Source organism: Acomys minous (genome assembly GCF_964271855.1).
Source record: "Acomys minous genome assembly, chromosome: 11".
NCBI lineage: Eukaryota > Metazoa > Chordata > Mammalia > Rodentia > Muridae > Acomys > Acomys minous.
In genome coordinates, this window is record NC_140492.1 from 74,809,612 (window position 1) to 74,832,576 (window position 22,965).

Consider the following 22,965-nt stretch of genomic DNA (forward strand, 5'->3'; position numbering starts at 1 on the left):
TCTCCAAAAACTTGACTATGTGTCTTCTAAATTCCTTCCTAATCCTGAGAATTGATTTGAAGCTTCTTCTGTGCATGTATTTGAAGTAGACCAAAGTCATCCTCACTATGAAAGTTTATGTCTTTGTTAGTCAGAAATCTCACAACCTACACACACACACACACACACACACACACACACACACACACACACTGTTCTGGTTTCTTCTGAGGACTTACTTTTTAATTTTGGTTTTTCAAGACAGAGTTTCTCTGTGTAGCCTTGGCTGTTCTAGGCTCACTTTGTAGACCAGGCTGGCCTCAAACTCACAGAGATCCTCCTGCCTTTGCTATGCTGGGATTAAATGCATGTGCCACCACGCCTGGCGAGGACTTACTTCTGTAGAGGGTGATATTTGGTATCAAAGCAGTTTGTCTAACCTGGCTATTTATTCTCCCATTTGACATGTTAATCCCCTACTCATTTTATGGACAACCTTTTGAAGATAAACAGGGCATTACTAGTCAGGTGAAAACAGTGCTACCCCAGGCCAGAAACCTCAGAGAAACTATCTAGAATCCTCAGATATAGGAGCAGCCCTGAAACCTAGATGAGATGGAACATCAGGCTTTGGGAGATGGGCACAGTCAGGAGACAGCCTTGTGCATATGTCCCAACTGATACTCCTCTTACATGTGCCGACAAAGAGGAAAGCAGCGGCTGATTGTAAACAGCGTGACAAAGCCAGAGGACCAAGCTGGCTGATTTCTCATAGACTAATGCCCATTTAATATATAAAGCCTAACAGTAGCGACAGCGGTGTGTCTTTCCATTTTAATATACTTTAGTCACAATGGAAAATTTTTCTTGGTAAATAATTTAGAATTTTATTTTGGAAATAAATATAAATTTTTAGGTGATGTCACTTTCACTCATTTTGTATTTAATATAACTGAATACTCTATTAACACCTTAAGATAAAGACACTAAAAGCAAACAAAGAAATGCCCTATGGAAACTTTCAAACTTCTATCACTTATCTGGAAAAATAAAGGAACCCTAAATGCTTATTGTTTGAACTCTAGTGAAAGAGTCTCTCTTCAGTATTTAAAGAGATAAATTTCCCAACCTGAGCTAATCATTTAAGCTGAAGCTTTTAAGGTTAAAAATATTTTTTAAAAAAGATTTACTTAGGTATACAGTGCTCTGCCTCCATGTAACTTCTGCAGGCCAGAAGAGGGAGGGCATCAGATCACATTATAGATGGTTGTGAGCCAACATGTGGTTGTGGAAATTGAACTCAGGACCTCTGGAAGAGCAGCCAGTGCTCTTAACCTCTGAGCCATCTCTCCAGCCCCAGTTAAAAATATTGTATATTACAGCATAATACAGAACCAAATACACACTTAAATAGAAATGGGAATTTATTTTTTGTTCTTTTTTTCCCCACCAAAGTAGTTGAAGGATTTTTTTTCTTCTCTTACTTTCTTATGCAAATGAAGTCAGAGTTCAAAGGAGCAATAAACAACAGAAATGTAGTTAAAGGAATAATGGGAGTGGCTTTAATTACTATCTCCTTAAACTGCATTTCTCAAAGGTGCTCTTCCCCAGCTGTTGGAGGTATGTCTCATTTTCAGGCCTTTAACAGCTTCCTGCCTGATGCAGGGCAGAGCGCAGGCAGCAGCCTGTGTTACACGTTAGAAGGTGCATGAAGTTGACTCTACGATTCATTAAAACAAGTGGCTTGCAGTGCCCTTTGGCCTCACTGCCTCAGTGGCCCTCGGCTCCTCTTGGAACCTTGCTGAAGGACTCAGCATTCTTGAGCCAATTCCATTGGGTAGAAATGCCCAGGTCACACTGTAGCTAGAGAGATTTACATCTACTGATGCCATCACAGGTAAATGATTTCTTGGAGCAAAAAAAAAAAAAAAAGTCCCATTTATACAATGCACAGAATTTCAGAACCAACACTTGTCTTTACATGTAGCCAGATATTTTTTGTTTGTTTGTCTTTGTTTTTCAAGACAGGGTTTCTCTGTGTAGCCTTGGCTGTCCTGGACTCACTTTGTAGACCAGGCTGGCCTCGAACTCACAGAGATCCGCCTGCCTCTGCCTCCCCGAGTGCTGGGATTAAATGTGTGTGCCACCACCACGCCCTGTGGGGCCAACTAATTTTAAGTTTGCTATGACCACTTCTCAATTCCCTAGTCTTATTGTCCTGCAGCGCTGTATTGTACATTTCTTACATTCACTAAAGTTAGAGGAAGAGCTGGGCAAGATGGCGCATGCCTTTAGTCCCACAGTCAGGGAGGCAGAGGCAGGTGGCTTGCTGTGAGTTCAAGACTAGCCTGGTCTACAAATAGAGTTCAGGACAGCCAAGGCTACACAGAGAAACCCTGGTTCTAAAAAAAAAAGAAAAAGAAAAAAGTTAGAGGATGAAGAGACAAAAGCAAAGCACCCACAGGTCAAGAACAATGACAGACCAAAGGATTTGCCGTCAATGCTTTATTCTTGTCATCTCTGTTCTGCTCCACATTGTTGAACAGATGCCTCTGGTTCAGCAACAAAGTAACGTGCAGGTGAGTGACAAGAGTGAACACACAGACAAAGGGCACAGATGTCAACCACGCTATTTAAAAGCCTGGTCATACAACTTCCGGTATCGATCCCTTTGATGCTCACCCACAGGAATTCGCACGCACTGGAAGACTGGTAACGATGCCCACATCTGCACAGGGCAGAACAGGTCCCAGAGCCAGTGCCGGTGGCAACCTTGTAAAAGTCTCCACGATGCCGAACAGAATTATGTTCTGATTATTCATTTCCTAAACTCGAGGGAAGAGGATAGAAAAGAGTATAAACAAAGCATGGGTCTGTCAGTAGAAAAATAGATGTTTTCTTTGGGGAGTTCTTTTTTGCTGTTTTTTTTTTTTTAAGTGGAGAACTGTGGAGCTGACATTTCCAGTCTGGTTTCACCTTCATCAGTCTTTAATGGAGTGGTAGGCCTTGGCCGTCCGGCTGTTGACAAAGTCTGTCTTCTTAAACTGAGCCTTTGGAAGAAGCAGACAAAAAAATGTAAAAAGTCAAGAAGACACTTGATACCCTATGAGCATATACAGGGAGGGGGAGGAAGTCCCCCTCAGTCACAGTCATAGGGGAGGGGAGTAAGGGGAAAATGGGAGGGAGGGAGAAATGGGAGGATACAAGGGATGGGATAACAATTGAGATGTAATATGAATAAATTAATAAAAAATATTTTTAAAAAATGTAAACGGCAGGGCTGGAGTGATGGCTCAGTGGTTAAGAGCACTGCCTACTCTTCCAAAGGACCCTGGTTCAATTCCCAGCACCCACATGGCAGCTCACAACTGAGTGTTAACTCTAAGATCTGACACCCTCACTCCAATGCACGTACATTTAAAAAATTAAATAAAATATTTTAAAAAATGTAAATGGCTAGTAAATCATCATATAAGAAAATGCCTCATCCTTTTGTGAGCTGAAGAACATTTAAGTTGGCTCCATATCTGGCTGCTGTGAACAGAGCAGCGATGAGCACGTGCCTGTGTATCAGGGTGTCAGGGAGCAGTATGGCTGGTCATATGGTGGATGCACACTGGCTTCCAGAGTGGCTGCATCAGGTGGCAGTCCCACAGTGAATAAGGGTGCTGTTTTCCCCACAATCCTTACCAGCACTTGCTGTCATCTCTACTCCTGAGCTTAGCATTCTAATTGGGGTAAGAGGAAATCTCAAAGTAGTTCAAATTTCCATATTCTAATTGTTAATTGTTGAGAACGAATAATAAAAATGCAGTACACATAACACACTGAAATTCTATCCGGCCGTGAAGAAAACTGAAGGTGTAAAACTTGCAGTAAATAGATGAAACTAAACCATAATTTACTGGGTAAGATTACCCAGACCCAGAAAAACAATGCACATGTTTTCTGTTATTTGGGGTGTGCCTAGCTCTTAATCTTACCCTTAGCCTAGAGTATCTACAGAACCAGGAAAAGAAAAATGGGTGGAGGTGGGAGTGAGGGAAAGGCTGGGCTTGGGGGGAGAAGGGGAGGGTGGGGGCTGGTGGAGTGAGGGAAAGTTCTTGAGTGGGGAATGGTGCAAGACACAGGTGACAAGAAGGTGGAAGTGGAAAAGACGGGGGCATCTTAATTAGAGATGAAGAGGTCAGTACAGAGAGGAAGGGAAGGAAGAGGGATAAATAAGGCTTAGCATGTTTGAAAAGACATAGCAAGTTACTTTATGTTTACCTAAAATTATATATAATATCTATGTGCATACATGGGGTGATAATGCTCCCCCAAAAGCCATGGACTATCTAACAAGACTCCTGGCACCATTCATGGGAAACCTCTTTTCAATATGTTGGTTAGGGGAGTCCAAGAGGCTCCCAAAGCAACACAGGCTGTTGCTGCTGTTTCCCATGGCTGCTTCCTGGGGCTGCCTCCCGGAACTTGAAGCTGGGACTGACTGGGAAGCCTCCTTCCTGACCAGTGGCTCTCACATGTCGCCAGGTGCAGTGTACCACCACAGTGACTGGACTGGCACCATGTCCACAGCACTGCATGAGTGGCACTTTTATCTTAGAAATGATAACTGTCTAATAGGATTTAAGGATTGCTCTGCAGGAGGGAAGTCACAGCTGGCGTTGTAAACCCTGGAAAGGTCATATTCCTGAGAGGAGAGCCTACTGCTGCCAGATCCTAAGTCAATATAATTTCTAATTGTATTATAAATACTTTTCCTTCCTACCCTGGCGAGTGTAGCTCCATTTTACAACACACAGAAACTGTTACAGAGATGCACAATGGATGTAAATGCAGAGGACAGGGACTGTGTGGGGCCTAACCACACAACTGGCACGTCTACAATGCCACCCTGTACCGAGAGCTCAGGGAAAATCACAGAAGAAAGGATAGAAGGATTTTTATTAAGAGCCAGAGGTCCATGATATCTGTTGATAGATTGTGGTGTCCCCCCCCACCACCCAGGGATGGCAGGGAAAATGGACCCATGATCTTTCAATACTCTGATCATTCTAATAGCACCACCAGTTGACATACCAATGCAGACAGGAAGTTTCATATCACCTTTCTCCTAGATGAAGAGCTACAGGAGGTCAAGGGTCACTGAGAGAGGGAGAACTGACTGCTCCCAGAGATGAACTCTGACACAGATTGTCCAGTCCCATGTGGTCAGCCTTGGACACACAGAGCTAAGTGGACTCAGTACATTCTATACGCATGTGTGTGTGCACACGTGCATGCGTGTGTGTGTGTGTGTGTGTGTGTGTGTGTGTGTGTATTCATGCATATGTGTATATACACATAGCAATAATACTTAAAGAAGAGGACCTGAGCCAGGCATGGTGGCGCACATCTTTAATCCCAGCACTCAGGAGGCAGAGGCAGGTGGATCACTGTGAGTTCAAGGCCAGCCTGGTCTACAAAGTGAGTCCAGGACAGTCAAAGCAACACAGAGAAACCCTGTCTTGAAAAACAAAAAAAGAAGGAGACGAGAAGGAGGAGGAGGAGGAGGAGGAGGAGGAAGAGAACTTAGGAGGGAGGAGCCAGAGGGAAAGAAACAGGGGGTGGGAATGACAAAGATGCCCATGTATGAAATTCTCAAAAAACAAAACAACAGCAAAAAACAAAAGAGGAGAGGGGGTGGTGGAGCTATCTGGTGATGTCTCATGTCTCCCTTCATCTGGTCAGTGTACGTACCTTCTTGTAGGCCGTATGGAGCTCTGTGTGTGCCCACAGAGAGTACAGGAGGACAGAGGCAGCTTTGCTGGCTTTGTTGGGGGCATAGCTGAAAGGAGAGAGATGCTTCTGGTCAGTGAGAACTTGGAGCTCAGACCCTCTCTCCACGTTCCTCAAGTCTTCAATGTGGCTTCAACAGTGCCACTTGTCACACAAGAGGCTAGCTTTGAAGGCCAGTGTTCACTGTAAGAGGCACTTTTATAAACCACAAGGGCAGTACTAATAAATAAGCGATTTACAGAGGAAGAATCCATGACATTTATATATGTTTTAAACCTTTATGTATAGAGCCTTTACATTTGTATATTTATGATGTATATTTACAAATTCCAACAGAGAAAAACAACTGAAAATGTGTATGCCTCTGAGACTAAAGGCCCTATCAATATAGGGGCAAAGCAAAAAATTCAAGTTAATATAATACACTTCTGTGGCAGTACTTGTTAAAATAATTTTAACACCACGTGTGTCTTCAGTGCAGCACTGACAGGAAACTTATTCTCACAGATCTAATTCCCACTGCATTTGACAGTGGCACTGGGTTTTAACATTCCATCTCTAAATGTGACTCAACTTTGTCATTTCTGCTTAGCGATCAGTTTGTTTTCAGATTTCATTACTTTCTTTCTTTTCTTTTTTTTTTCCTTTTTTTTTTTTTTTGTTGTTTTGTTTTTGTTTTTCAAGTCAGGGTTTCTCTGTGTAGCTTTGGCTGTCCTGGACTCGCTTTGTAGACCAGGCTGGCCTCGAACTCACAGCAATCCACCTGCCTCTGCCTCCCGAGTGCTGGGAGATTTCATTACTTTCTATGACCTGCTAACACATGGATGTGTATTTTTTTTTCCAAACAAAGATTGTGGTTTCTTTCCCTTGGCACAGAAGTTTATTAACGTGCAACCAAGACCACACACACAAAGACTGTTGGGCTCCTTCCTCACCTTTCCTCTTCCTCACGGAAGCTGTGTAGGAAGTGAGAGGCGAGTTAGGATCTGACCTGTTTTTAGTATCCTAGGGACAGAGTCACCTGGAGCAAGCAAGTCATCCACGTTATGGGTGTCTTACAGACAAGGTCCTACAAAGCTCTTTAATGTCAGGGTTTGATATTCGTAACATTTATCTGTAAAGTAGTTGTTTGCACTTGATTTTCTCCCCCTTTAAAGCTATAATGTGGATAGAATGCCATTTTGCCAATAGTCTACTATTCTTTTGTTTTATTTGTTTGCTTTTCCAAGACAGGGTTTCTCTGTGTAGCCCTGGCTGTCTTGGAACTCGCTGTATAGACCATGATGGACTGAGACTCAGAGATCCGCCTGCCTCTGCCGGCCCAGTGCTGGGATTACAGGCACGAGTCACCACTTCTACTGTTCTTAAATAACAACCATTGCTCTAGGAAGCGAATTCATTACTTCAGTAAATACTAGAATTCACACGTAAGAGAAGCTACAGAGTCTGACTTGATCTGTGTGAAGAGAATGCATGGCTCTATAGCTTGGCTGACTCGGTTCTTTCCCTGCCCCATCGTGAGAGGAGACGGACGCGCAGTACACATGTAATGCTGCCTGTGGCTGCACTGCCCATAGGACTCGGGAGAGAGTAACTGCTGTTGGAGTATTTATCAAGCCATGGTGGCAGGAAACGGAGACAGCGATGTGCAGGAACGAAGAGACTCACCCTTCCCCTGCGCTGATGGTCATGATTTTCGGCAGGCCTCCGGTGTTCAGAAGATCCCGTGCGTTCTGGTAACTATTCTGCATTAAATTGTTCAATGTGTAGCAAGCAGAGGCTGTAGTTTCAGTGAGAAGCTCAGTACTTGGGACTGTGTCAGGAATGATGGAAACCAAATCTGGCAAAGTTTCTTTGGCTACAAATTGAAAGAAAAACAATGCTTGATTAGAAGGGTTTTTCTTTTGGGAGAGAGGCTGTGTGTATTCAGTGTGCGCCTCCTGCGCATACACATGCAGGGCACAGCAGGATGTCAGCTGTTTCCTGTTCAGCTGTGGTTCAGAGACAGGGACTCTAATTGAACTAGAAGCTTCATTTTTGACTGGCCAGTGAGCTCCAGAGATTTGCCTCTCTCATCTCCAAGTAATGGGGTCCAACTTGACAAATGTACAGAAAGATGCAGAGACTCTACAAGCAAACCTGAAGATCTTTCCAAAGAGAATGCTCTGCTCTCACTACTGACAACCCAGTGCCCTGCTCTCGCTACTGACAACCCAGTGCCCTGCTCTCGCTACTGACAACACAGTGCCCTGCTCTCGCTACTGACAACCCAGCGCCCTGCTCTCGCTACTGACAACCCAGTGCCCTGCTCTCGCTACTGACAACCCAGTGCCCTGCTCTCGCTACTGACAACCCAGTGCCCTGCTCTAGCTACTGACAACCCAGTGCCCTGCTCTCGCTACTGACAACCCAGTGCCCTGCTCTCGCTACTGACAACCCAGTGCCCTGCTCTCGCTACTGACAACACAGTGCCCTGCTCTCGCTACTGACAACCCAGTGCCCTGCTCTCGCTACTGACAACACAGTGCCCTGCTCTCGCTACTGACAACCCAGTGCCCTGCTCTCGCTACTGACAACCCAGTGCCCTGCTCTCGCTACTGACAACCCAGTGCCCTGCTCTTGGTACTGACAACACAGTGCCCTGCTCTCGCTACTGACAACCCAGTGCCCTGCTCTCGCTACTGACAACCCAGTGCCCTGCTCTCGCTACTGACAACCCAGTGCCCTGCTCTCGCTACTGACAACACAGTGCCCTGCTCTCGCTACTGACAACCCAGTGCCCTGCTCTCGCTACTGACAACCCAGTGCCCTGCTCTCACTACTGACAACCCAGTGCCCTGCTCTCACTACTGACAACCCAGTGCCCTGCTCTCGGTACTGACAACCCAATATCCTGGTCTCGGTACTGACAACCCAGTGCCCTGCTCTCGGTACTGAAAACCCAATATCCTGGTCTCGGTACTGAATACTCAATGTCTTCTCCCTTCCTCCTCCATCCTTCCTCCTTCTTCCCCTCTCTCAATCAATCAATAAACAAAGAAATGAACAAGCAAACAAATAAATTAAAAACCTACCTTGCTAGAAATTTCATTGAATTTTTTACTTATTCTTGGATATTACAACTGATAATTAAAATGGTCCTTTTGCTTAAACTACATGTTGAACATAAAGCAAACTTGCAATTTAAAAATTGCATTCGTGGGGGCCTGGAGAGATGGCTCAGCGGTTAAGAGCACTGACTGCAGTTCCAGAGGTCCTGAGTTCAATTCCTAGCAGCCACATGGTGGCTCACAACCATCTGTAATGTGATCTGATGCATACTATATACATAATAAATAAATCCTTAAAAAAAATTTGCATTCGTGTTCCTGACAAACTCGTAGATGAGACAGACCCACTGCGTGGACCAGCCAATGGGTAAGAGGTGTCATGCAGATTGTCTGTCTTGCTAATTATTAGTGGAGTCTGACATTTCTTTTCTGCAAGTAATCAAAGGAAATTATCAAAAAGGCTGGATATTAGGACAATCCACTGTCAGTGAATGAGGGCATCTGCCCAAGCACCCTGTGCAGCAAAGTCAGGCCTACTCATCACCTGCTCACCTGCACTTGCACACTCAGCATGTACTTGTGACATGTGGGCCTCTATCACCTGCTCGCCTGCACTTGCACACTCAGTATGCACCTATGACATGTGGGACTCAACTCACCAATTTCGTTCTGCAGAGAAAGATTCCGTGACAAATTCCTCAGTAGGGAGACAGCAGTCTTTTTGACATTGGGATCACCCACGTGCAGCATCTTCCGGGTGTGCTGAAGACCGTTTTCCTTCTGGACCACCATACGAGCAACTGATGTGGGCATCTGTTGTGAGACAGATGCTGTAAATGCTGTCACATTTGCTATCAGAGAATAAGTTCTCTGTAGACTTCAGAGGTTAAGGGTAGATAAAAGCTAGAACTGTAGTGAAAGCAGTTTACTGATTTTTTTTCAAATTCTTTTAGATTGTCAGTACAGTTGCTAAATAAAAATATTTTAAATATATTTATTTATTTATTAATGTATATGAGTATCTTTTCTGCATGCACACCTGTAGGACAGAAAAGGGCATCAGATCTCATTATAGGTGGTGGTGAGCCACCATGTGGTTGCTGGGAATTGAACTCAGGCCCTCTGGAAGAGCAGACAGTGCTCTTAACCTCTGAGCCATCTCTCCAGCTGATATTAGGAGCTTGAAAAAGGCAACCCATTGTTAGTTGGATTGTCTTTCCTTATCATGTAACTCTTGATATGAAGACCAGGTTGCCCTTGAACTTACTGCAATCCATGTGCCTCTGCCTCCTGAACACTAGGATGGAAAGTGTGTGGTACTCCCTCAGCATGGGTCACCATAATCTGTGGAGACTACTGATGGCCCAGGTCTAGGCAACTCTTACTCAAGATGTAAATACTGACCTGGCCGTTTCTAGCATTAAGAGATCTCAGTACTGTAGCCTTAGATTCTGCTGTGACTTTATATTAAATTTCTTTTTGAAGCTAATATGAGGCTCCTATGACAAAAATTCCTGTGATTCTTACCCATTCTTTTAAAAAAATATTTTACTAATTTATTCACATTATATCTCAATTGTTAGCCAATCCCTTGTATCCTCCCATTCCTCGCTCCCTCCTGCTTTCCCCCTACTCCCCTCCCCTATGACTGTGCCTGAGGGGGACCTCCTCCCCCTGTATATGCTCATAGGGTATCAAGTCTCTTCTTGGTAGTCTGCTATCCTTCTTCTGAGTGCCACCAGGTCTTCTCATCCAGGGGATGTGGTCAAATATGGGGCACCAGAGTTCGTGTGAAAGTCAGTCCCCACTCTCCACTCAACTGTGGAGAAAGTCCTGTCCATTGGCTAGATTCCTGAACAGAACACCAACAGCCCAGGCCTTAAGGTCAACAATTAACAAATGGGACCTCATGAGGCTGAGAAGCTTCTGTAAGGCAGGAGACACTGTCAAGAGAACAAAGTGACAGCCTACAGACTGGGAAAAGATCTTCACCAACCCTACATCTGATAAAGGTTTAATTTCCAAAATATATAAAGAACTCAAGAAATTAAATACCACCAAAACAAATAACCCAATTAAGAAATGGGGCTCAGAACTAAACGAAATTCTCAACAGGGAAATATTGAATGGCTGAGAAACACTAAAAGAAATGCTCAACATCCTTAGTCATCAGAGAAATGCAAATCAAAACAACTCTGAGATCTTACACCCATCAAAATGGCTAAGATCAAAAATTCAAGTGACACCACATGCTGGCGAGGATGTGGAGAAAGAGGAACACTCCTTCATTGCTGGTGGGAATGCAAACTAGTACAGCCACTTTGGAAATCTATCTGGTGCTTTCTCGGAAAACTGGGAATAGGGCTTCCTCAAGACCCCGCTATTCCACTCCTTGGAATATACCCAGAAGAAGCTCCAGCACACAACAAGGACATATGCTCAACCATGTTCATAGCAGCCTTAATCATAATAGCCAGAACCTGGAAATAGCCTAAGTGTCCCTCAATAGAAGAATGGATAAAGAGACTGTGGTACACTTATACCCATTCTTGCTGGGTAGTGGTGACGCACGCCTTTAATCCCAGCACTCGGGAGGCAGAGGCTAGTGGATCGCTGTGAGTTCAAGGCCAGCTTGGTCTACAAAGTGAGTCCAGGACAGCCAAGGCTACACAGAGAAACCCTGTCTCAAAAACAAAAACAAAAACAAAAAACCAAACCAACATTTATACCCATTCTTTAAGATATCATTCTGTCTATTATAAACAGTTTGCTTCCTACCCCCACCTGCATTCTTTAGTTTCTCAACTCTATTTTCTAGACCCGAGGGTCTTAATCCAGGCCCAAGCACAGGTGGTGGAATACAGGATGTCTAAAACTGTTTTTGTGTTTGTAGCCAATAATCCTAGGGAAATGGCGCATCACTTTACTACAGTCTCAGACTTGCAGTGGCTCGAGGAAGTTTAGTTATTACTGCTTTAACAGGGCTGTTTTGTTACCATGACTTCTTGTCTTTTACGAAGACTCCTTTCCCAGAGCTACCCACCCACAGAGGGAGCTATTGATTATGTACAATCCCAGACCTTGGCCGTCAGCCTTCGCTGCTTCCTATCCATGTAGCCGAGCAAACTAAGCACAGTTGCCAGGCTCCCAGCTTCCCTTTCTTCATACGCCAATCACTTAGTCTCACTGTCACACAGAATTGGAAGAACGCTGTCGTATATGGCTGTAGAGCTCTGAGTACCTTGCTGTCCGTGTTCTGTTTTCCACCACATTTATCACCACGGCCAATCCCTGTATCCATCCTTTAATCCCAGGGGCTAGAGAGATGGCCCCAATGTTGAGAGCACCAGCTTCTCCTCCAGAGGACCTGGGTTCCAGCACCCACATGCAGCTCACAGTTAGCTCTAACTCCAGTCCCAAGGGATCTGACACCCTCACACAAACACACAAGCAGGCAAAACACCAATGCGCATTAAAAAACAAAACAAAACCTGCTGACTTTAAATACCAATGGGGAATCTTCTAATAGTTATCTGTTGCCTTCAGCATACTGTAAAAGCATCGTTAGTGGGGCTCACGCTGTCCTTCCTCCCCTGGATCCCCTCTTCTACCACCCATCCCCAGTTGTCTAGGCAAAAATTACTTTATTCCATATTTTTTCTTGTTAGACCATAAGTTTCTTGAAACAATGGATTCTTCCTTTCTCTTTGTTCATAAGCGTGGTTATGACAAATCAAAGAAATGATGTTTATCTTCTTAACCACAGTGCGATGGCAAGGTGACTTTATCATTTCACAGTTTTATTTAAAACAAACAAGCTTCTGTGTGAAGGCACTTATACAGGAAATTAATACATTTCCTCAAAGGTTTCTGTTCCTTTTTATCTGTGGAGATATGCATCTGAAGACGGGCTATGTTAGCAACTATTTTGGAGTGCTTACCTTATGATCAAGCTTAGTTCAAATACTAGTTTAAAATAGGATATATAAATATATGACATGCACACAGTGTATAGACAATAACCTTCTGCCATTGACTTTGACCTTGATGATAAAAAGTAAGTCACTGGGAAAGAGCATGAGCTCAGCCCCTAGCTGGGTTTCCAAAACACAGCCGCGCAGGTGTGCTTTCCAATGCCGTGCTCTTGCTGACAGCTTCTTTAGCTGTGAACACTGACTTTCTGTGAGGGAGCATTCCTTTACAGGTAGTGCAAACAGCAAGGAAGCCCTGTCAGTGCAAACCTGTATCCTGGGCACTTCATCCAGGCCAGTCTCCTCGCAGAGCCCACCTGAGAGACGCATCTGACCAGTGAGACACATTTGCTGTGAGGACAGCAGGTTGCTAAGGTGTGAGCCTGCACTCCTAACTATCCTCGTTACTGCATAGGCACATGGGAAATAGTCCAGAGATGCAGTGAGGCATTCGAGACTAATCCCGAAAGAAAAGAGACCCAGCGCCCCAGGCATCCCATATTGGCTTCAAACTCATCATACAGCTGAAGATGATTTGCTTCTGATATTTCTGTCTTTTCTCAAGTGCTAAGGTTACCGACCTCTACCACAAAGCCTGGCTTAGGAGCTGCTGGGGATGGAGCCCAGGGCTTCACAGATGCTCTGCAAGCACTCTGTCAACTGAGCTACATTCTCCATCATCTGTCTGTCTTTCTTTTTCTTTTCCTTCCTTCCTTTCCTCCTCCTCATCCTCCTTCTTCCTTTCTTTTTTCCCCCCCTCTAAGACGGTTTCCCTGTGTAATAGTCCTGGCTGTCCTGGACTCACTTTATAGACCAGGCCAAGTTTCAAGATATAAGAAATTTATTTTTCCTTCCTCTGTATTTTTCTTGACTAGCTTGAGGCAGGGTTCTGAGCACTGTAATGGAAGAACTAAGCAATAGAAAAGCCTATGTGTTGGTTACTTGCAATTGTAGTCTATACGGCTTTACAGAACCCGAGGCTGAGGGCAGTGCAAGGCTAAAGCTCCTGTGGTTTCTGTGAACTGTCTTGGCTGAGGAAACCTTTGCTCCTACCTGTTTGCTTCATCTCTGTACCTAAGGTAGATATGTCCACGATGACCTCATTTTAAGAAGGAGAAAAGCTGGCACAAGACTTACCGGGCCGCTTCCTGCTGTGAGATTCTGGAGAGCCCCTAAAGACGCCTCTTGGGTGTAGTTTCGGGCACTCTTGGCAATTAAGGACAAATACATCCTTATCACAATGGAGTGCCATAGCCACTCGACGCCCCGGGGACTGCTCTTTTCCTCTGGCATCGGCATGTCTTGGTATTGCTAAGCACAGAGTAAAAGCACTTGAGGTCAGGCCTACAACCCTGCACCCACACCAACAGACCAGAGGTCCAGAAAGACTAACACATCAGAAGAGCAATATATGTGCTTTTTCCATTAACTTTTAGCTCACAATAATTATTGCTTCCTAAGAAACTCTCACATTTTCCAACTTCACACTTCTCAGGACAGGAATTAAATAATAGGTCCTTCTGAAATGGATTCCAGTGCAGTTGACTTTAATTCTAAGTGGTTGCCATCACTTCAAAGATAAGAAAAACAGGTCGTTTTCCTCAGAGGCTTATACAGTGGTTTGGGACAGTAGCAAGGGTCTAAAATTACCAGCCACTTGCCAAATTCAAGAACACCAGAACACTGAGACTACAATAGTTCACGTGCTCTTCATTCCTGTGTCAGTTTTGAAAGAGAAATGCATCTTTCCTAGGAGGTTTGCTTTTAACGTGCCCATGGTTGATTTTTAGGATATCCAAGGAAAACACCAGCGCTCCTGGTAATGCTCAAACCATAAGTATATCACAGCCCACAAAGGACACAGGGCAGCATGGCTTAACATCTCAGCAGCACAAATCTGGGGCCGGATTAGTGGGGACTGAATCCTCTTCCCTTCACCCGTTCGTTGAACCGATGTAGGAAACTAATAGACGTTTCTGTACCTGTTTCTGCCTTGGTGAAGTCTCAGGGGAGGACTGATGTGAGACCTGAAACTGTCTGAAACAGCGGCCTCCCCACCCCGCTCTCCCTCCGTCCCCACGCACAGCCCACTGTGTCTCAAGGGTCCCCCAATATACCTCTTTTACTTTCCTACTCCGACTGCCAAAGCACCCAATACTTTTGTTACTGTTAGTCTGGATATTCCGGTTTTGCGTGTAGATACTCTGGGAATATTTATCTGGGAGCTCTGCCTCCAGCTGGTAGGAGAGGTTATGAAGAATGCACACACAGTTCTCTGTGGCCTGAGGAGACAGAACACGAATACAGCTCACGGACATGGTAACACCCTTTTCAGATGACGAGGATGTTTAGGCTTTACTTCTTAAAGGCTTATTGCATGTCAGTTAGTGTGCTTGGACAAAAAGTTATGCAGGAACCTCTGAGGCTAGCTGGAACGGCTAACGTTAGGTCATGAGTACTACGCTAAAACGCAGAATCCAAGTTTCTTAAAACAATGGTAGCCTTACGAGGAGGCTAGCTGAACCGATTCCAAGCATACAGCCTGCAAGTGTCCATCCTCCTCGGCCAGATGACCAAGAACCCACTTCCATTTTCTCCTGCTCCCTTCAGACCACTTCTCTATTACAACTTAGGTGCATTTGTGGTCCATCTTCCAACTCATGTAGCCACGGGGAACTCTGCACCACTATCAAACTCCATTGTGCTCATGGCCTTTTCTTTGCATTTATTAAAATTTAAGATCATCCAAGAGAGAAACTGCCTATTAGGAAGGGATGCTTTTATTTTGAGTTCCTTTATAGGTTTGCTAGCCAAGTGGGAGATTAACTGGTCCCATGTTGAAGTGTCTGTCTTATTCAATGTGTAGAGTATATGGACTGCGAGCAAACAAGCTGAGGGAACGTGCCAGATCTGTGTGTCACAGACAGGGGACTGACATTCCATTTGGCTGTAATCAGACCTGCAACTGTGAAATGAGACCAGCAATGACAATAAACCTGAGAGAAAGAAAACAAACCATGGTAGCCTTCTCCCCACCCATGTCCCCTTAAAAAAACACTTAGGTGGAGACTGAACCCAGGGCTTCCTGCACAGTGGACAAAGGATCCACCCTGAGTTATAGTTCTGGCTCCTGAGTGTATGTCTACAGAACACATGTCCAGAACAACCTCCAATGCCACATGCATGAATTAGCCACACTGGGACGGGGAGTATGTGTGACACTGCTTACGGTGACCAAGTAGGAGGCCACTCTAATAGGCATTGTGAAGGGGTCACAAATGGAAGCCGCAGACGTGGTGTGTGATGTACTGCCGGTGCTTACAGGGTCTGAGGGAAGAGGGACAGCCCAGCTCACTTGGATTTCAGTCTTCTCTTGATGGATGGTGATAACTTATTCACTCGTCTACTCCTCATGCGTGGTGCTAGAGTTAAAACCTGTGCAAGATGCTGGCCACGTCAGGCCAGTGCGCTACCACTGAGCCATGCCCTCTAGCCACGGGTGTGCCGATTGTTGGACAGCTTGGATGGACAGCGTGGCGGGGGAGATGACCTTCAGCTCACGCTGGCCCTGTGGTACTCATTCCTGATCAACAGTCACACTGAGCTGCTTAAAAGTTTGTTGGAACTGTAGGGCATGGTGGCACATGCCTTTAATTCTAGCCCTCGGGAGGCAGAGGCAGGTGGATCTCTGAGTTCGAGGCCAGCCTGGTCTACAGAGCTTCCAGGACAGCCAGTGTGACACAGAGAAACCCTATCTTGGAGGAAAGAAAGGAAACTTTAAGTGTCTAAGCATGTATTGAAAAGCTTAAGCTCAGCAAGTCAGTCAAGGACCAATAACTAACCCAAGCAGTTCTTTTAGTAATTTAGGCATCTTAGTAAGTCACGGCGGACAACCTGGCATGAGAGTGTTTCACTCTTGCGTTACCTTGTCGTCTGGCTGGTAGTCTGCAATAGTTCCTCTGACATAATGGACCAGTGAGTCAATGAGACCATCGCATCTTCTCATCATCTTCCTCCCATCAAGGCCAGCTGAGCTCATGTTTCTTTCAAGAACAACAAGAGACCGTAAAATGTATTCTATGCATCCCAAAGGCCCATGCAAGACGTGTAGTATGCATTGCACAGGCCTGTGTAAGACGTGTGGTATGCATCGCACAGGCCTGTGTAAGACATGTGGTATACATCCCACAGGCCTGTGTAAGATGTATGGTATGCATCGCATAGGCCCGTGCAAGACTTGTGGTACACATCGCACAGGCCCATGCAAGATGTGTGGTATGCATCGCACAGGCCTGTGTAAGACGTGTGGTATGCATTGCACAGGCCTGTGTAAGACGTGTGTTATGACTCTCAAAGGCCTGCGCTAGGCCTGTACTATGAACCCAATAGGCCTGACTCTTGATGCTTCATTTTCAGGCTTCTTCCAGATGTTTGGAAACTGGCAGACAAGTAAAAGTCTGAGAGCCTGTCATCAGTACAATAACTCATCAGCTGCCTGATGTCAACCCTGAAACCACAAGTACACAGTCACATCAGTGACGTTTGCTGCCTGCTTCACTCCATGATATCAAAGCCTGGAATTACATAACCTTGCCCGTATTTCTGAAAGGCAGATATGAGGCAAATGTTTGCAATACGCTGTGCGTCTAAGTCCCAATTTGCTCCATGTTTTAACTCTAAGCATCTTAAAGTTGTCCTCGCCTCACTTTTCTCATTTGTAAAAGTGTGTTGGGCTCCGCTACTTGAGTCCTGAGGGTGTTAAACCTGGTCCTCCAAAACATGACTGTCCTCTCCTTCAAATGGCGCAGAGCTAAGCTATCAGACAGAGCATACTTCCCAGGTCTGAGATGCCAGAAGCCTGACCTATAAATATCTTTACACTTAGTCTTTGTCTAATTTTGCTAAGCCATGATCACGAGTGCAGGCTGTTTTCCTTACAGAGAAACGCAGCTTATCAAATATGGTACAGCAAAGTATTTGGTCTCGGGCCATATTTATATTCTGCTATTATTGTTTCTATAGTCCTTTGCATTAAGTTTTTAAATTACTAACCACTCAAAATAATTTTTCCCCTTGGAAAATGTTAACCACTTGGTCAGCAGAACAATGAAAGGAGCTGCAGAGAGAGCAGCAGTTAGGAGCTCGCACCACACCCCCTGAGGACACAGCTCAGTCCCAAGGCCCGGACTCCAGTTCCAGGCTTGCCACACGCACATGGTACACATAAACTCAATCATGCATATATATAAAATAAAAAGAATACTAAAAAAATGTAAGTTCTGGAATTTGAGAACTACTTCCTATTCCCTTTGCCAACTTTAATTGAAAAAAAAAAAACCCTACAAATGTGTCATACCCATTTATGGGCAAGTAGATCATCAAAAATATATTCAGGCAGGGCGTGGTGGCACATGCCTTTAATCCCAAAGGCAGAGGCAGGAAGACTTCCGTGAGTTCGAGGCTTGGGCCTATAAACCGAGTCTAGGACAGCCAAGACTACAAGAGAAACTCTGTCTCGAAAAACCAATATATATGTGTGTATGTGTGTGTATATATATTTATATATATAATATATATGTATGTATATATATTTTTTATTCAGGATTTTTTCTATAATGTCTCAGGCAGTGTCATTATAAAAGTAATAGTTCAAAACTTCTGAGGTATTATTTTATTTAAAAATATAATTGCATTAGTTATTTCAAAATAATTCCTGTCCTCAAATATTACCTCCCAAGGAACAAATCTGTCCAGCATTCCATCAAGAACTAAAGAGAGGGCTAGAGAGATGACTCAGTGGTTAAGAGCACTGTCTGCTCTTCCAGAGGTCCAGAGTTCAATTCCCAGCAACTACATGGTGGCTCACAACCATCTATACTGGGATCTGAAGCCCTCTTCTGGCCTGCAGGTGTACATGTAGAAAGATGCATAAAATAAATAAACAAATCTTAAAAAAAAAAAAAAAAAAAAAAAAAAAAAAAGAACTAAAGAGAGTAGAAGCTGGCTCCAGGGAAATCCCATCCAGAGGCTGGCCTTTGGTGAACCAACCATGCTTGGCTGCTTTAGCCGCCAAAAGGCACTTTTACTGCTCAACTTAAGAGTGAAGGAGAAAAGATAGTACACACAATTTAATGGTGTTGATCTGACACAGTGAAAATTCTGATATTAACAAAATTCTTTCAGTGACTTTGATTCTTGAAAAGCTTCATTTCCATCAGGCGTGGTCGCGCACACCTTTAATCTCAGCACCTGGAAGGCAGTGGCAGGAGGATCACAGCGAGTTCAAGGCCAGCCTGATCTACAAAGCAAGTACAGGACAGGCAAGGATACACAGAGAGACCCTGTCTTGAAAAAAAACAAAAACAAAACTCAGTAGCTTTGTCAATTACAAGAAAAGATAACGAAGGCTGCTGACACGGCTTCAGTAAGGAGTTGGCTGCCCAGGCTGAGGACCTGAGCTTGGTGACTTGTACACACACGGAGAGAACAGACTCCGGCCAAGCTGTCCTTGACCTTCACGTGCACATCTCTCCCAGTAACAAACATATTTTTAAAAGATATTGAATGGGCTTATTAAGAGAAAACAAAAGATTGTTTAACTTAAAGAAATGTTCAACGTCCCTCGTTATCAGGAAAATGCAAATCAAAACACATGTCTTACACCCATCAGAATGGCTAAGACCAAACACTCAAGCGACAGCACATGCTGGCGAGGATGTGGGAAAAGGGGGGACACTCCTCCACTGTTGGCAGGAGTGCAAACTTGTACAACCACTTTGGAAATCAATCAATCTGGCACTTTCTCAGAAAATTGGGAATAGTTTTACCTCAAGACCCAGCTATATCACTCCTGGGCATACACCCAAAAGATGCTCCACCATACAACAAGGACATTTGCTCAACTATGCTCATAGTAGCTCTATTCACAATAGCCAGAATCTGGAAACAACCTAGATGTCCCTCAACCGAAGAATGGATAAAGAAACTGCGGTACACTTACACAATGTGCTACTACTCAGCTATCAAAAACAAGGAAATCTTGAAATCTGTAGGCAAATGGATAGAAATAGGAAAGATCACCGTGAGGGAGGGAGCCCAGACCCAGAAAGACAAACCCAGAAAGACTCACTTATAAGAGGCTATTAGCCTAGCACAGATGTCCTCTGAGAGACTCCATCAAGTCGGGGATGGAGCAGACGCTGGGACTCAAAACCAGACTCAGAGCAGAGCACTGAGAGTTGTATGGCAGAGTAGGGGCAGGGACGGAAGGACCCAGAGGGGTCAAGAACCCCACAGGGAGACCTTCAAGGCTGGCGGATCTGGACCCTAAGGGGCCTACACCAACCAAGGACAATGAATGCAAAGAACGTAGATCTTCTGTTCAGATGTAGCCAGTGGCAGCTCATTTTCCACGGGAAGGGTAGGGAGCGGGGACTGCCTCTGACATGAACTCTGGGGCCCGAGATTTGATCACCTCCCCTCAGCAGGGAGGCCCTCGCAGCACAGGGAAGCAGGGGACGCAGGCTATCAAGATGGACCTGAAAGGCTGTGGTCAGCTGGTGGGGGAGGAGGGCCCCTCTCAGAGGTCTAGGGGAGGGGAACAGGGCGGGAGAGGTAGGAAGGAAGGGGATAATAATTGGGGCATAATGTGAAGAAATTATAAAAAATAAAAGTTTTTTTGGCTTTTTGGTTTTTTCTAAGGAAACAATTGTTTAAACTGGCGCTATCTACTTCTATCTACTCTCTGAGGCCATTAAGAATTGTCTGTCTGTTAAGAAACATATTGATCATTTTAGTCTTTGGTTATATATTTCTATTGGGTATTTAAGACCACAAAGGTAGCCAAAGTTAATCACTTTTCTTTTTCATTGTCAAGGCCAGGTGAGGGTCCTTGGGGATCCCCTGGCCTTCGGAGGAGCCCCTGTTTCCTTTAACTGTAATTTTTTTTTTAAACCTGCTGTTCATCTGCTGAGGAAGAGTGAATGGCCTGGCTTCACTCTGAAGTAATGAGACAGTCCTTCTGCCCTGACTCCTCCGTGCAGAGCGGGCGGCAGCTAGAGTCACCGGGGAGGACGAGCCTCAAAGAGTTTGTTACTTTCCCTGCTGACAACAAATTAGGGGCAGCGCCAGGATAGGAGAACTATTTTTCTTCCATTTTATTTTTATGTGCACGGGCCTGTCGGAAAAGGGGCTGTCGGATCCCCTGAGACTGAAGTTACTGTGAGATGCCGTGTGGAGGCCGGGGATTGAACCCGGGTCCTCTGTAAGAGCGTCCAGTGCTCTAACTGCTGAGCTATCTCTCTGGTCCTGTAGGACTATAGGACTATTTTCATCCTATGCACAGGGTGCAGGAGAGAGGAAAACTCATCCACATTCATTCTTTCTGCTCTTCATTTAGCAAATATCATGTGTTCCCGGCCACAGGAAATCGCTCTTTGTGTTTCAAAGGCTGTGGCTTTTTCCCGACCACTGGATAAGAGAAATGGCCTCTTAAACTGCTCTGAGAAGTCAAAAGGTCAGTGTTGCTCAGCAGCTTGTTCACCTGCGTTGTTTGCAAAGGGGACTTAGCTCTGTCTACTTCAGAGTCTCTCTGGTAAGGACAGGATCTCAGGGCGCCACTGCTGCCAGCTTCACAGCAGGACGCGGTTATCTTGTAGTCTCCATTATCCACACACTACGCGCTTGAAATAGGACTTATCAGGGGTTTCTGGCAGTTGGTGCCTTTGATGACAGGAAGTGCATGGGATCTTAATGCCGCAGTGCTGCCCCTGCATGTCAAAAATACTTCCTGTGTTACTCAGCTATCCAAAAATATAAGCAAGGGTAGATTATGCCACTTCACCTATGAGCAGTCACCAGACAGAAAGTAACTTAACTATCACACTGCTCTGATAAAAAACCAGTAATTAATGGAAAATGGCATTTATCTGAAAGCATTGTAGGATACAGAATTAACACAGACAGGGTGTGTCCTTTTACAACTTACTATTTCTCTTTCCTGTATGCACCCAATGGAGACTTAACGTGGAGAATACCTCAGAAGTATAAATATTACAAAGTAACCATCCCACTGCCAAGTAAGAAAATGCTTCTAAACCATTCTGCTGCTCACCGCAGGCAGGCCCCAAAGCAGCAGCTGCAGCCAATGACTGATTCTTGCTTGTGGAAAATATAAAAAACACTTAAGAGTCAACCAAAAATATTCTTAGATCTGATAAACTTTTTTTTTTTTTTAGCAAGTAGCAGGATACAAAACCAATACACAAAAGTTGTAGCTTTTTCATATACCAATGGAAAACAGGCAGAGAAAGAAATCAGGAAAATAATCACATCCATGGTGACCTCAAAAAACAACACCCGGGATAAATGCAAGCAAAGAATAAAAAGAACTCTACGGGGGAAGCTTAAAAACACTGAGGAGAAAAGCTGACAGAATATGAAAGATCTCCCACGTTCATGGGTTGGAAGAATTGACAACATAAAAACGGCCATCCTACCAAAAGCAATCTACAATTTCAATGTTATCCCACTCAAAATTCACATGAGTGGATATCTCAAAATGCATGTAGAGGTATGAAAGATCAAAGACAACCCACAGCAATGCTGAACAAAACAGTATCACCACACCTAGCCAGATATGACGTCTTTATTACTTTACCTACACATCATCTTAGACAAAATTCCTTTCCCCTTTGAAATTCCAAAAATATGAACAGCTATCCCGACACACTACTCAAAGAATAATAGGTTGACGAAGAGCAAGAACATAGGTCAGCCAATGACTAGGTCCCAAGAGGGCTGGACAAGTTGTATTTCTCAAGTTAGTTTCTTTCTTTCTTCTTATCAGTTCCCCTATACTAAAAACTAATAACATGATTTCTTTTTATTGCATGTGGAACCTTTCTTTTTAAGGTCAAAGTCTGGGGTTTCCAGACAGCCAACTAACCTATTACAATGGACTCCCTTTCTCAGCGGGGGTTCTCTCTTAGGGGACCCCCAGATCCCCTAAGGAGTATCACATAATCCTCGGGAAGAAGATCACAGGCCCGACCCTTTCCTGACAGAACCTGCTCAGCAAGCACTGGAGATTCCTGGACATACCCCACGCTATGCTACGGAGACTCTAGCCATTAGCAAATGACCTTCAATCATACCTGGAAATTCTTCCCCCACCGATAGGATAA

The 22,965-nt window shown here is 44.6% G+C and overlaps 1 protein-coding gene across 1 annotated transcript in view; it reads right to left on the minus strand.

Annotated features, from left to right (window-relative positions):
* Positions 1-2,469: 2,469 nt before the first annotated feature.
* PKP2 (plakophilin 2) overlaps positions 2,470-22,965 on the minus strand; it is a 60,352-nt gene continuing 39,856 nt past the window's right edge. The window contains exons 7-13 of the mRNA XM_084802290.1: positions 16,707-16,824; positions 14,899-15,063; positions 13,919-14,092; positions 9,470-9,623; positions 7,429-7,618; positions 5,722-5,809; positions 2,470-3,029 (exon numbers count right to left, since the gene is read on the minus strand). Of these exons, the coding sequence (XP_084658416.1) occupies positions 2,961-3,029; positions 5,722-5,809; positions 7,429-7,618; positions 9,470-9,623; positions 13,919-14,092; positions 14,899-15,063; positions 16,707-16,824 (958 nt within the window). The 3' untranslated portion in view covers positions 2,470-2,960. The remainder of the gene's footprint in view (positions 3,030-5,721; positions 5,810-7,428; positions 7,619-9,469; positions 9,624-13,918; positions 14,093-14,898; positions 15,064-16,706; positions 16,825-22,965) is intronic.